This window comes from Globicephala melas, chromosome 4 (genome assembly GCF_963455315.2).
Source record: "Globicephala melas chromosome 4, mGloMel1.2, whole genome shotgun sequence".
In the NCBI taxonomy this organism is placed as follows: domain Eukaryota; kingdom Metazoa; phylum Chordata; class Mammalia; order Artiodactyla; family Delphinidae; genus Globicephala; species Globicephala melas.
Genome location: NC_083317.1, coordinates 90,905,116 through 90,921,352, shown reverse-complemented (window position 1 = coordinate 90,921,352; position 16,237 = coordinate 90,905,116). Strand labels below are relative to the sequence as shown.

Below are 16,237 nucleotides of genomic sequence, written 5' to 3'. Positions count from 1 at the left end.
AGCCATCTGGTCCTGGACTTTTGTTTGTTGGAAGATGTATAATCACACTTTCAATTTCAGTACTTGTGAGTGGCCTGTTCATATTATCTGTTTCTTCCTGGTTCAGTCTTGGGAGGTTGTACCTTTTTAAGAATTTGTCCATTTCTTCCAGGTTGTCCATTTTATTGGCATACAGTTGCTTGGAGTAATCTCTTAGGATGCTTTGTATATCTGTGGTGTCTGTTGTAACTTCTCCTTTTTCATTTCTAATTTTATAGATTTGAGTCATCTCCCTCTTTTTCTTGATGAGTCTCACTAATGGTTGATCAATTTTGTTTATCTTCTCAAAGAACCAGCTTTTAGTTTTATTGATCTTTGCTAATGTTTTCTTTGTTTCTATTTCATTTATTTCTGCTCTGATCTTTATGATTTCTTTACTTCTGCTAACTTTGGGTTTTGTTTGTTCTTCTTTCTCTAGTTCCTTTAGGTGTAAGGTTAGATTGTTTATTTGAGATTTTTCTTTTTTCTTGGGTTAGGTTTGTATTGCTATAAACTTCCCTGTTAGGACTGCTGTTGCTGCATCCCATAGGTTTTGGATCATCATGTTTTCATTGTAATTGGTCTCTATGTATTTTTTTGATTTCCTCTTTGATTTCTATAGTGATCTCTTTGTTATTTAATAACATACTCTTTAGCCTCCATGTGTTTGTGTTTTTATGTTTTCTCCCCTATAATTGATTTCTAATTGCATAGCATTGTGATCGGAAAAGATGCTTGGTATAATTTCAATTTTCTAAAATTTACCGAGGCTCGATTTGTGACCCAAGATGTGATCTATCCTTGAGAATATTCCATGCACACTTGAGAAGGAAGTGTAATCCGCTGTTTTTGGATGGGATGTCATATAAATATCAATTAAATCTATATGGTCTATTGTGTCATTTAAAGCTTGTGTTTCCTTATTAATTTTTTGTCTGGATGATCTGGCCATTGGTGTAAGTGAGGTGTTAAAATCCCCCACTATTACTGTGTTACTGTCGATTTCCTCTTTTATAGCTGTTAGTAGTTCCCTTATGTATTGAGATGCTTCTATGTTGGGTACATATATATTTATAATTGTGTTATCTTATTCTTGGATTGATCCCTTGATCATTATGTTGTGACCTTCATTGTCTCTTGTCTTCATTGTGTCTTCACTGTCTCTTGTAACATTTTTTATTTTAAAGTCTATTTTATCTGACATGAGTATTGCTACTCCAGCTTTCTTTTGATTTCCATTTGCATGGAATACACTTTTCCATCCCCTCACTTTCAGTGTGTATGTGTCCCTAGATCTGAAGTGGGTCCTTGTAGAAAGCATATATATGGGTCTTGTTTTTGTATACATTCAGCAAGCCTGTGTCTTTTGGTCGGAGCATTTAATCCATTCATGTTTAAAGTAATTACTGTTATGTATGTTCCTGTTACCATTTTCTTATTTGTTATGGGTTTGTTTTTGTAGGTCCTTTTCTTTTCTTGTGTCTCCCACTTAGAGAAGTTTCTTTAACATTTGTTGTAGAGCTAGTTTTGTGGTGCTGAATTCTCTTAGGTTTTTCTTGTCCGTAAAGGTTTTAATTTCTCCGTTGAATCTGAATAAGATCCTTGCCAGATAGAGTAAGCTTGGTTGTAGGTTCTTCCCTCTCATCACTTTAAATATATCATATCATTCCCTTCTGGATGTAGAGTTTCTGCTTAGAAATCAGCTGTTTACCTTATGGGAGTTCCCTTGTATGTTATTTGTCATTTTTCCCTTGTTGCTTTCAATAATTTTTCTTTGTCTTTAATTTTTGTCAGTTTTATTACTATGTGTCTCGGCGTGTTTCTCCTTGGGTTTATCTTGCCTGGGACTCTCTGCCCTTCCTGGACTTGGGTTGCTATTTCCTTTCCCATGTTAGGGAAGTTTTTGACTATAATCTCTTCAAATATTTTCTCGGGTCCTTTTTCTCTCTCTTCTCCTTCTGGGACACCTATAATGCGAATGTTGTTGTGTTTAATGTTATCCCAGAGGTCTCTTAGGCTGTCTTCATTTCTTTTCATTCTTTTTTCTTTATTCTATTTTGTGGCCGTGAATTCCACCATTCTGTCTTGCAGATCACTTATCCGTTCTTCTGCCTCAGTTGTTCTGCTATTGATTCCTTCTAGTGTATTTTTCATTTCAGTTATTGTATTGTTCATCTCTGTTTGTCTGTCCTTTAATTCTTCTAAGTCTTTGTTAAACATTTCTTGCATCTTCTTGATCTTTGCCTCCATTGTTTTTCTGAGGTCCTGGATTATCTTCACTATCATTATTCTGAATTCTTTTTTCTGGAAGGTTGCCTATCTACACTTCATTTAATTGTTTTTCTGGGGTTTTATCTTTCTCCTTCATCTGGTACAAAGTCCTCTGCTTTTTCATTTTGTCTATCTTTCTGTGAATGTGGTTTTCCTTCCACAGGCTGCAGAATTGTAGTTCTCCTTGCTTTTGTTGTCTGCCCTCTGGTGGATAAGGCTATCTAAGTGGCTTGTGCAAACTTCCTGATGGGAGGGACTGGTCCTGGTTAGAGCTGCTCTGGTGGGCAGATCTCAGTAAAACTTTAATCCACTTGTCTGTTGCTCTGGTGGGCAGAGCTCAGTAAAACTTTAATCCGCTTGTCTGTTGTTGGGTGGGGCTGGGTTCCCTCCCTGTTGGTTGTTTGGCCACCAGTGAAGTTCAACCCATCACTGGAGTCTACCCGGCTCTTTGGTGGGGCTAACTGTGGGCTCTGGGAGGGCTCAGACCAATGATTACTTCCCAGTACTTCTGCTGCCAGTGTCCTTTTCCCCACCTTGAGCTGAAGCCACCCCCCACCTCTGCTGGAGACCCTTCCACACTAGCAGGTAGGTCTGGTTCTGTCTCCTATGGGTCATTGCTCCTTCCCCTGGGTCCTGATGCTCACACTACTTTGTGTGTGCTCTCCAAGAGTGGAGTCTCTGTTTCCCAGTCCTGTTGAAGTCCTGCAATCAAATCCCGCTAGCTTTCAAAGTCTGATTCTCTAGGAATTCCTCCTTCTGTTGCTTGAGCCCCCAGGCTGGGAAGCCTGACATGGGGCTCAGAACCTTCACTCCAGTGGGTGAACTTCTGTGGTATGTGTTCTCCAGTTTGTGAGTCACCCACTCAGCCATTATGGGATTTGATTTTATTGTGATTGTGACCTTCCTACCATCTCGTTTCAGCTTCTCCTTTGTATTTGGATGTAGGGTATCTTTTCTGGTGAGTTCCAGTGTCTTCCTGTTGATGATTGTTTAGCAGTTAGTTGTGATTCTGATGCTCTCGCAAGAGGGATTGAGCGCACGTCCTTCTACTCTGCCATCTTTAACCAATCTCCTCTGTCTCAATCCCACTGTTAAAGAGAATCTTTCAGATTTGTGTTCTAATATTCCAATTCATATTATTAACTAAATTATATATAACTCTAGTTTGTCATCCAGCTAAAATTAGTACGATGAGTCTCAGAGATACTAACATCTTATGTCTTACTTATATCTCTGTTATCCAGAATAGGCTCAGTGAATAACTGTACTTTTCTCTACACGTTATTATTTCCGCACTGAGATTTTCCCATCTCAATATTACATAAATTGCTAAACCTATAAGATTAGTATAGAGGTAGATTTTTTAAAGTTTGTTGTAACTATATTTAAAAGAGTATATGCATTCTTGTTGATAATTAAAACTCAGATTTAGACTACTGAATCTTTATATTTTGATATGGCATTAGTGTGACATTAGTTAATCTTTTTAGAATTTCTTATGGAGAACTATTCAGTATTAATGTCAACACTTGATCAGTATAGGTTGTACAGATATAATATGGGATCTTATAAATCTAGCATCATTAATTTTTTTCATTGGAATTTGAAATAATTTTGAAATTTCAAATAGTTCAAATAAATCCTGAATGCATGCAGAAGGTAGTTGATGTCTTCTTTTGTACTGAAAATTGAATTTGACTTTAACATAAAACATTCTAAAAATAGACATCTTGCTCTCATATGATTTATTTTTTCTTTGAAGCCACCTTGCAAGTGTGTTTCTCTTTTTAGTTCATTTTATTCCAAAGGTATTATGAGAAAGTGGGCGTGGACTATCCTCTTATCTATCTGATTTGTGTATCTCAGTACACTCCACAAGTTGAGCATGAAGCAGAAGTGTTTATTTCCCCCTTCCCCCTCCAGAGGAAACTCAAAAGAATTAAAACAAGTTATAGCAGGACAGTATGCAGGATCAGAAGGTGCAACAGGAAATTGCATTTTTTTTCAGTTCTGTTAGACAGTATATGGATAATATTTGTCACAGGAATAATGTGGCTCATTTATATTGTATCTGTTCTTCTGTGGAGCTCAAAGCACTTTATGGCCACTCTCGTTAATCCTAATTTGACAGCTTTTGTCCTCATCTGATGGCCTGGGAGACTCTAGTTTTAAGGATGTCATTGTGCAGGTATTTGCAGTGTTCAGAAAACAACCAACTGTAATGTGAACAGGTGAGAAGGATTTCTTACTTTATTTATAAAGGCTTTATAGTAATAATTGTCCCAAGAAGCCAAATGCTACATGGAATTATTTGAAATATTCTGACTTCTCTTTACCTTGAGGACAGTTTTCCTTCTGAATCTGGGTGGTTAATAGGACTTTCATTCTTCTAGAAATCCAGGATTGAAACCTTAGTTCTTACTCTGTTACCTTATTGGCACGACTCTGTTTAATGGGTTGCCAAATTTTGCAGGCTCGTGTAGGCTTTTCATGTGGACCTTTACCTTTCTGCTTCCAGAGACATCTTTTTTCATGTAGGTGTTACTTCTTGTTGAGAAACCGCAATAACTTCTCACAGTTTTGACACCAGGGCCTTCATTTCAGAGTCTATAGGAAGCGGACTGTGAGTCCACTTCTGTTGCTTACCAGCTATTAAGCATTTCTAAGTTTCTGAGCTTTAGAGTCATTTCCGTAAAATGGAAATAACAGTAACCAGTTTGAAAAGTTGTATTATCATATTTAAAGTTTGGGAATGGAATGAGATAATATATTTTAAACACTGAGCTCTGTGTCTGGAAAAAATGGGATCTATGTGTGTTGTTTTTATTGTGTTCCCTTTTCCAGTTCTGTGCTTTTCTGCGTAGTACTCTCAGATCAATATTTCTAAAACCCACTTTCATGCTACCAATTCTCTGTTCAGTACCCTATCCAAGAGCCCAGTACTTACTATTCCCCATACTGCTTATCTGTCATACAAGGCACAAAACAATAAGGACTCTCTCTAATTCTCACCTTAATCTACAACATACATGATGATCTCAGTTAGCCTTACCCCTCAGATGGCTCCTTACCCCTCCCTTTCACACCTTTGTTTTCCCATCATGGCCAGTTTAATCATGTTGATTCTTTTGTCTGGAGTCATCTCTCTCATTCACATTTTCTTTCTAGTTTGAAACTTGTATAAAATATCCTATCAAAGCCAGAATCATTCAAAACTTGACATAGGTAAAGAGGACAGTTCTAGTAATTGTTTTGTAGCTGAGCTCTGACATGCTGCCCACTTACCAGTCAGGGACTGATGTTAATTAAGATGGACCCAGAAGGTCCTTGATGTGTAGCTCAGCATATAATATGACATCATTGGATTGTTAGGAAGATTAAATGAAGAATCTAGAAAGAAAATTTAGGCCAAAGTGAATAGTCTTGAAGTTTGTTTAAGCGCCATTATCATGGAAAAGCTTTTAAAAGGTAACTGTACTTGGTGCTGTTTGAAGTCCTACATACAACAACTAACAGAGACATTATTCCTATCCTTAAAAACACCCTAGCTTATTAACTGGACCATTAGTGCTATACTGTGTCTCTCACTGTTTCTTTACAGCCTGTGCTGTGACTTCAAAGAAGACATTATTTAGTAAGATAACCTTTTAATACAGTAAAAAATATTACCTTAGTAAGAAAATAGGCAAATTTTTTTGGATGTGAATTTAGGCTCCACTTTGTAAAATACTTTGAGAAAATGTACATCCTAAACAATTTGATTAAATTAGATTCAAGTTATAGGACTCTTCTGTAAGAAAATTCTCATATACATAAATTCAGAGGAAGAATTAATAATAGAATATTTCTGACTTGAGTTCCATGTACACACAATTCTTGATGATCAATCTGTGGCTTATTAGCTGATGGAATTTTTTCCATGGCACATGTTTAAAAATCTCCATCTTATTCTTCCAGGTGTATCTTCTCTGAAGACACACTACCACTACAGCAAGATAATAGAGGGAAATTTTTCAAGTCATAATTCTTTGTGTGATTAATAGTAAAAATAATTTAAATAATTTTTTTAAGAAAAATAATAAGTCAGGAAGAGAATTGATTGAAATCTTTCATATTACCCATTCCAAATATGAGGAACTTTTCTGTAATTACAGTGGAATCTTCCCTAAAATTTAGATGTAACCATGTAAATACAAAGAAGTTCTTTCAATATAAAGATGAGAAAGATTTTTATTAAATTCATATCAGGATTATAAAATTCCATATGTTATTCTGAAACACAGTTTGGAGAGGAAACTATTAGCTTATTTAAACAATCGCTCATGAACAAGTTTAGAATCAAAATCTTAGAAATGGTAATCCTTAGACATTATATATAGGATGAGTTTAAGGCTGTAAATGAGGTGAAAAATTTCTCCGAGTCACTTTCCAATTAGAGGCAGAGTAAGGAGCAGGTTTTGGTCTCTGGAATCCAGACCATTGTCCCTTTGTTTTGTCAGTATTTGCACTTCAACAACAGAAAATACACAGGAAGCCAGGAAAAGCTGGGAAGCTCTTCATATAGATAGCTCGTTTAATCTAACATCTATATCAGAAGAACAAGGGTTACTATTTTTTTTTCCATTTTTACTATCAGAAAACATCTAAAAACTAAGTTAATCCAGAAATAATGCACTGGTTTTCTGCCTGTTCATCTAATCAGTCTCATAAAATAATGTGTTCTCATTACAATCTGGTAAGAAGAATTTTATTGTAAATTAATGGCTTCATACTTTCACAGCAACCAAAAAACAGACAAAACACATCTACATAGTTTATCTTCTATCTTTGCAAACTGTACTTTTTCTAAAATAAGAAACTTTGCAAATCATTCCAATGTTCACACCCTTCAAGTCTGAAATGGGAAATTTCTCGGGGGAATGCCTCTGAAGAGGATTGCTTTGCTTATATTACATGTAATGTGCAGATGGCCAGTTATTCCAGTTATGAATCTAGACTACTCTCCACGAAGTAAAGAACAGACTAAATATTTTGTCTCTCTGTTAGTTTGTTTTTCTTATGATACAGTTTATAGTTTATTTCCAAATGTTCATGTTCTTAGAATGCTTTAGGGAATGAAATAGTCTTGGAGTAGACAAATGATGAATACAAAAGAATAGAAATATTTAGAGTTATGTGGAATAGGGAATCAGTTCTCATGTAACCACTTATTCTTCTGAAATAAAATTAAGAAAACATTTGTCAGTATCTGAATATTACTACTGCCATTGTACATCTACATTTTTACTTAAAATGACAAATTTATAAATATAAATTCAGTGATGTAAAACCCTATGGCAAAGGAAGTCCTATTTTTTGAGTAGAAAGGATCATACTACAAAAATATCTTTAGAAAACATGTTGTTAATGATGACCACCATCTACCTGAAACATAGCAATGGACTTTGAAGTGATTATATCAATGTGTTTTAAAGCTATTAAAAAACAAATTATTTATAAAAATATATTCTCATAATTCTGTAAATAATAATCAATTCAATTATAGGACATGCCAGATTTCAGCTAACAATATAATTAAATACTATGCTTATGTCCTGTATAATGACCAAAAGAAGCCTAGCACCTTGCTTAACTGCACATTAATCAAAACTTTTTAATATAATACAAACTCTTCTTTAATTAAATGTTTGCCAAGCTTAGAACAAATTCCAAGGCTGCATAACCACAGATATACAAATGACCAAGTGTATTTGTTTCAGGGGAGAGAATGATGGTAATTTAAATTAATTTTAGTTTCCTGTGGCCCAAATAATTTCACTTTACTGATATAAATCTTGAGTTTATATGTCTAAACCTAAAGGAGAAATATTTTTAGTGATGGGAAAGCTTTTCTAGCTTTTTCTGAGCCTGTGTCATATCTGTGATCAGTACCTTTGAATAAACTAATTGGAAAGGTAGAGCTCAAATTAAATGAACAGTTATTAATATAAATTAATTATTATTACCAAAGACTTTTTTTATATACTACTTTTTAAAAATACAGTTGACTCTACATAATTTGTATGCTCTTTTAAAGTCAGAATATACAGATACTGCTTTATAAATGAGTATGTTACTTTCTATTCTCTTTAATGTAAAACTAAATATGACTTTTTATAATTCATCAGCTGAAGCTAATTAAATTATTTTTATTAAAAGGTAATTAAATATTTAAATATTATGATATTTACTAGGGAACGTGGTAGGGCGCTTTAGCTTGAGAGAGGACCAAGGAAATGAGACGACGAGACCATCTGTCTTCATGTTTAGCATTTTGTGATTGTGCTATAAGTCATGAGTTTTAGGCTTATGAGTAGACGAAACTGAGTTACTCACTTGAATACTGATGTGATCATTCATTCAAAAAATATTCACTGTGCCCTCCCTTTTACTATGAAGTGTACTAAACCGTGGCAATAGACCAGTGAATGAGCCCTCAAGATATCTATACTATACTCTGGCCAGTGAGCAGAAAGTGAAAAGGAAATTAGAGCAGAGCCAGTTTACTAAGTGTATAAGCAAGGACTTAACGGGGGGACACATATGAGGACCAAGCTTCCTAGAGTAAGCGACATCTAAGAGTTGGGTAAACTGGCATTAGCCAGCTTTTAGACCTACAATTTGTGTTAGTTTGAGAGAAGGCAAGAAATATGATGTAAACTCATGAAATAGTAATTTTCATTTTAATTATGAGAATAGCTGTCAGTAATAAAAATCCTGTATCCTTAAAAATAATTATACATGTGTGTATGTATATACATGTATGTTTGTGTATGTATGTATATATGTATACACATAGAGAGCCTGGACAAGCTCTGAGAAGACTGCGTAGCACAAAGCATATTTAAATGTATGTATTTCATTTTTAATAAAAATCGGAACAACACAGTGCTGAACTTGACTAGTTTGAAGGAAGATGGTGATATAACCAGCAGGTTATGAGACACTGAAATAATAAAGGATCAGCTGTATTTACAAGGATAACAAAATGACTAGCCAATTTAGTGTGCTGGTCATTTCAGGGAAATAACTAAATTTAGTGAGCTAAGATAAAAGTGAAAAAACATCCACACCGAATATTTAATGATCTGATTTCTGTCAAAGTGGCAGTCCTCTGGAGAAAGTCAGATCAAATATTCTGGGATAACATTGCTGATATCAGCTTGTTCATTTGATATTTGAGTCTTTTTCATAAAAGTGCAGCACAAAATGTATTCTTCAAATCTCTACTTTTTAAGCTCTTTGATTGCTTGGTTCTCTGGCAAATGGGAAGTATTTACACTTTAGGTTTGTCAGTCTCTTACTATAATGAATTAGAATAGCTGAAAATGTAGAAGAGAAATTCAAATCAGTTAGAGACTGTAATATTTATTCATGACTGAAATAAAGTGTTGTAAATGTAATTTTGATCTTTAAATCAACAAATTTATCTTTGAGAAAAGAGCAGAACCAAAAAGAAATGTTCTCAGTCCAATTTTAACTTGCTATTTAGTGACAGCATATGCACAGACCTGTTACCCATTTTGAAGGAGACCCTCTGAAAAAACTGCTGATTTGGAGTTTATTAATATAGTCAAAGGCTCTGTCATCTTTAATTTGGGGTAAGGTGAGCAAACATAGTCTATTATTCTTCATCCTCTTCATCACACTTTTTATATCTTCTTTGCTATGAAAATTATATCAATTATGCTACAGAAAAATATATAGTGATTTAGACCATTGCTCATCTAATGTGCACATGAGTCACCTGGGGATCTTGTTAGGCTACAGATTCTGATTCAGAAGGGCTGGGATGGGGCCTGAGATTCTGCATTTCTAATGAGTCCTGCCCCTGCTGCTTGTCCAAGAACTACACACTGAATAGGAAGGATCTGCAGGGTCCATGGTTACATCATGTAGCACTGATCTTATGTTCACACACACACACACACAGAGTCAGGTGCCGAGGGCTGAGTTACACACCTCAATTTGGAAATCGTGCTGTCCTCCCCAAAGGCGGCACATTCTCATCACTGAGCCATACAAGGCCCTTATTGTTTTATTTACCAGCACATTCTTTACCTTATCCCTCCTCTCAGTGCCTTAATTCTGAGGATCCCAGTGTCTAAGATTTCTGGTCTCTGAAGGTTTATCTTTCCTGATACTGTTTGGGTAATTGGCATTGCTTTATACACTAACATTTCAGTTGATTTTAAAAGAATTCCGTCTCGCCGCACACACACACACACACACACACATACACACACACACACACACAAAGCTGGCAGCTAACATATTTTCTTTATATGCAGATGGGCTTGAAGTGGGCATCAATGATTTGAAAAAGCATAATGAAATCCTATTACATATGTACAATAATAAACCATTTTACTTATTTTTAATCTCATTTCTTCTCGATTTCAGCCACTGTGGTTCAGGGTCTAGGCCTCTGAGCTAATGTATTATTTTTATTTCAGTCAATCGCATAATGAAGACCCTTCAGTGTTACCTTGGTTGTTCAGGTATAGTAGATGGGATGACAGTCTTCTCATAGTGAAATTATTTATAAGTTACTTTTCAAACAGTGAGTCAATTTTGGGACTCTGTATATATATCCAGTTTGCTCTTTCTACTGTATGCATGTGGCATTGTACTGAGGATTGGATTATTGAATGGGATGAATCGATTTGGATCCTTATCTAGATTACAAAGAGTTCATAAAGTGAAGAGAGAACTAGCTATCTATTAAAATAAAACTTAGTGTCAGTCTTTATAGAGCCTACACAGTGTACAAGCTATGATATAAATGCTATAATCTAAAAGTTAAAATGCTAAAATATAATGTCAAATATTTTCTGGATGGTACCGTTTGCATCAAGGTACATAATCCACCTGATTTTCAGCTCATATCTAATGGGTTCTTATAGTTTATAAATGCTTTAAAATATAACTGCATAAAAATGGTACATGTATTTGGTTTTATTCAAAGTCTCTTAATCATGTAAGAAAATGAAATTCTATCAATTCTTCAATAAATGAATTTTTTAAAAATAACTTCTGTCTATAACAGTGTTTGCGTCCTGTAAAGTCCTGCTTTTAGTATCTGCTCTTAGAAGTGAACTGTTTGTCAAATTTCCATTAAGCTGAAGGTGAAAAATTAATGAACCACTTACTTCAGATATTTCAAAATGAATGCAAGTCTACTAGTCACGCAGTACAAAAAATCAAAGATTTTGGTATGTCCAATTACTGTTTAGGGTTCACTCACATTTAACTTTTAAATGCATTGTTTCAGACGCTTAATAGGGCATTGTGGAGGAAAAAAAAAGAATAAAGTTATTGATTTTTTTATTAACTTTAACTATATCTCAAAGATAATTTTATTTATATACCTTTTTTTACCCAGACAAAGGTAATTTTAGAGCAAAGTTAATTAGTGAGTTGATTGGGATGACTTTTTTTTTTTTTTTTTTTTCTTTTTTGCGGTACACGGGCCTCTCACTGCTGTGGCCTCTCCCGTTGCGGAGCACAGGCTCCGGACGCGCAGGCTCAGCGGCCATGGCTCACGGGCCCAGCCGCTCCGCGGCATGTGGGATCTTCCCAGACTGGGGCACGAACCCGTGTCCCCTGCATCGGCAGGCGGACTCTCAACCACTGTGCCACCAGGGAAGCCCGGGATGAATGGGTTTTGAAGGTTTTGAGAGTAGTTAGCTGGGGAGAAAGCACTAACGTTCAGCAAGCATAGAATTAATAGAATTCTAATTTTTTTCAGTTGTACCCCTGCTCCATTTTCTAGGCATTCAGAAAACTGGTAAGACAGAGACGTTAAACTATTTTTCAAGAAATTGTTCATCCATCTTCCCTCCCTCCCTCTCTCCCTTTCCTCTCTTTTCTTTTCTTTTCTTTCTTTCTTTCTTTCTTTTCGTTCTTTCTTTGTTTTCTTTTTCTTTTCCTTCCTTCCTTCCTTCCTTCCTTCCTCCCATTAATTATGGAGCTCCTGTTATGATCCTGGCAACGTGCTGAGCATTGTGTGTCATGCAATGATGTAGAAGACTTGGTCCTTTTCTTTAAGGAGTTTAGAGGGGAAACCAGAATGTTTTTACATAGCGATAATGTTAATTAGTAACGGCAAGCACTGAAAAAAAAAAGGTGCAGATATATCACATAGAGCTGAAGGTGTCAGAGAAAGTTTCTTGTGGAAAATGAGTTGGGCTTTAAAGGAAATGTATAGTTCAGACGTGAGATACATGAGAAGAGCAAGTAAAGTGGAAGGAATGGGTTACGTAAAAACATGGAGGTTTAAATCACAGAATATGTAGGGGGATAGCTTAAGTTTTAGCATAAGATATATGGAGAGGAATGGTAGGAAATAATGTTGGAAATATAAGGTCTGAGATGGTGAAGGGCCTTGATTGGCAAGTTCAGTATCTGAACTGAAGAGTGGTGAAATCATGCAGCATTTAAGACGTTTCATTTTGTGTTGGCAGCATGTTAGCACCTAACATCCATGAAAACTGCAAAATAACAGACTGTACATTTCTCATAAATACTATCTCATTGTCCTGTGTACACTATAAATTTCAAAGGTAATGGCTGAGGGAGAAAATACATGCTGGGAGAACCATAGTGAGATGGCTATATCAGGACCTCCCAGCTGGCACGCTGAGTGAGGTATAATGTCTGTGCCTTGAGATATTAATCACCATGGCCCCAGGTGCATCCTGGAGAAACAGCAACTCAGGACAGCAGCTTCCTTGTGGTCTGAAAGTCCCTTTCAGTTGGCCTCAGCTGGCTGCACGGCTGCTAGCATCTTCTGTGTGAACCATGCAGGGCCCGATTCACGGGTGTGCGATCTGCTTTCAAAAGCGCCCACACCTGATTCATTTCCCTGCTATTGCCGTATTGAAATCCTTCCCACTGTTTGAACAAGAGGCCCCACATTGTCATTTTGCTCTGGGTCTTGCAAATTATATAGCCAGTCTCAGTACTATGACACGAAAATGGTTATGAACTACACTAGGGTCAAATGAACTATGCTATGGTCAAAATGCACAGTTGTATATCCATATAAAAAGGGCTACTAAATTATGAGACCAGCTCTGTGTTTATACGACAAAAACGATCCTAAGCTTAAATCTCATTACTTTTTCTTCAAAGCCATGACTTCTGTGACTGCCATAGGCCCAAGCTAAATACCACATTTTAGCCTTGTGGTTTTCCTGATGATAAATTAAGGAAATGCTTCTGTAACATATTTTCTCATTTATAATCTTTCTCCTGGAGCCTGTATACCAGTATTGTAGAGGTCTGCACCCCCACGCAGTTCTACCAAATTAAATTCTGAGAAAACCTGTGGCAATTATTTTCCCTAATAAAGGTCTGAAAAATATAGCTCTGTATTCTCAAGCATTATTGGCTGCTTGATAGTCATTCCACTGTGTATTTCTTTTTCTGAGTCAGTATAAATATATAAACCGAATAAGCATATATTTTTTAGTTCTTTCCTTATGCAGAATTTATTCTCTCCAATCTCTTTACTCAGAGTACTTGTGTAATTTTTCTCTTGTGTTACCATAGTTGTTTCTCTCTTTATTTTCATTTAATTTTTATTTTTTCAAAGTTATAGATGAATATAAATAGATATTTCTATAAAGCTTCATTTATAAAAATGTGTCACCTTTTCTCTCCCATCCTTCCCTGTGTTTCTCTCCCCTTTGTCTGTCCCAAAGGCAAGTACTTAATTGCTTTCAACATTTTTAGTTGTTACCTACTTTTCATATTTACGTCTGTGCCTCCCAATAGCATGTTTAAGAGCTGAATACATTTTTCAGTTGTATTTATTATATTGACTTACCACTATGAAAGATAAAGATTTAATTTTCCTTCATAAGTTTCCATGTACCTTCATCCCTGACATTTGCCCTTTTCTCTTTTTTCCTAAAGAATTATATCCATTTTTGTATTAAAAAGTCATTATTTATATTACTCTGTGTGAATATTTTTCACAATGTACGATGATTGCATTTTTCTCGAGAAAATTTTTGCTCCCTTTGAAACTAATAGTTGTCTCATTTTATAGATTTCTCATTCTTCTGTATATCTCGAACCTCTTCAAATGCTAATTCTCTGATCTTACTGTGAATATGTTCTCAGAACATTAAGACGCATCTGGGATTCCCATGATTTTTGTTTTCCTGGGGACCCCCTTCCTGACGTCCTCTTCTTATCCTCACTAGGTCTGCTGCTCTTGTGCCTTTCTAGGTTTGGCCTTAGCTGAGAGCTCTGACTTAAGAATGGCAGCATAAGTTCATTTGAAGTTCTGTATGTGGTGAGATGTATTGACTACTAAGTGTCAATGTAGGATGTCTTGAGGGAGTTATTTTATTGGTAGACTTCCAGATTTTCAGTATTTTTCTATATTCTCCATTGCCCTGGTCCTGTTTACCACAAGTGAATTATCTAGTGCCCAACCTGGAAGGAAGGATTCTGGGCACCACAAGAGTAAGGCATCTGAAGGGTCTCAGCAATCATAATACCGTCCCATTTAAAGTATGAGTCACCCTTCCCTGTGTCTGGTGTCTCCCTGTTCAGTGTCCCACTTTCAGTCTCTGCTGGAGGGAGGGAGGACCGGGCACTGTTCATGTTGACTGGGTGAGTGAGGGGTTCGGGAGGAGAGACCCCCCTCACAATCCAAATTTCTTCAAACTCTCCTGTTTCCAGCCCCTCCATTACCCCTATTTTAATAGGTAGCTGGTGTTATCAGTTCTCAAGAGTTTCTGGGTTCTGTGGTACAAACTGCATTGCTTTTCAGCTTCCTCCCTCTGCTGGCTTAGGTTTTGGTCTCCTTGGTCTGTCATATCAGTTGACACTTATTCATCTGCTTTCATGCTTCTATCGATAGAATCTTATTGCTAATGTGTCTCCTATTCTCTTGGCCTCTGTGGGTTGATGCTTTTTATCTCTTTGTTGTCATTTCAGTGGAGAATGGAAGTAAATGCCTGTGTACGATCTGCCATAATTGACTAGGATACTTAATAGTATTTGGACTGAATTTTTATTATGAAGTATCTCAAATCATTTTTAATAAGTAGACAGAGTATAACCAAGGAATAAACGAACAAGCTGAAATAAACTTACCACTCATCATTTAAAGACGTATTACAGAAAAACCTGCTCTTCAAGTGTTTTTAACTTCTGTTTACTAAGGATTCTCTTTCTTTCTCTTTTGAATACAGATGGAAGCTTTAGACAAAACCGATCAAACCTCACCTCTCTACTAGTGCAGCCCATCTCAGCATCTCTCGTTGCAAAACTCATCTCTTCACCGAAAGATAGAATCACACACAGTGCCTGTAGCCCTCTAGAACTTCCAAATAATGGTAAAGTACTTAATGTCTTTCTGTGTGTCTTCTAGTTTTTATAACGCCCATGATCATTATTAATCTCTTTTGATTGACATTTTTTGGATTATTCTTTTTTAAAAAAAAAAAACAAATGTATATTTTTGTTGATGTGAGCATTTATTTCTCTTCTCTGGCTCTTAAAAGGACATTTTTGAAAGTAATTTTGATAAAGACTGAGAGTTGACCAAGCTGAGAGATTAAAAAAAGAAGAAAAGCATTTTGAACTGTAACAAAGAAAAGCAGCTTTACAAATAAAGCATTTTGTACATTCATGAAAATCTGCTTAACACAGCTTCTCAGTTTAAGCTTCAGCAGTCTTGTTGCCTGCCAAGATTCAGTGGATAGCAGTCAGTTATCTGGCGTATGAAGTCTTTTAGTTGAAAGCATTAAAGCCTAATTCCTGCTGTTGACTAAAAAATCCCTCTGTCTTTACGCATCATTGCCCGAGAGATGCTTCTTGTACTGCAGTGCACTTTGTCAGGCCTTGTTGGACCACATAGGATAAAACTCAACTCATTCAGCTACTG

The 16,237-nt window shown here is 36.0% G+C and overlaps 1 protein-coding gene across 1 annotated transcript in view; it reads left to right on the top strand.

Annotated features, from left to right (window-relative positions):
* Nucleotides 1–16,237, top strand: part of NAALADL2 (N-acetylated alpha-linked acidic dipeptidase like 2) — an 801,118-nt gene that overhangs the window by 367,210 nt on the left and 417,671 nt on the right. The window contains 1 exon segment of the mRNA XM_060297515.1: nt 15,543–15,686. Coding sequence (XP_060153498.1) covers nt 15,543–15,686 — 144 coding nt within the window.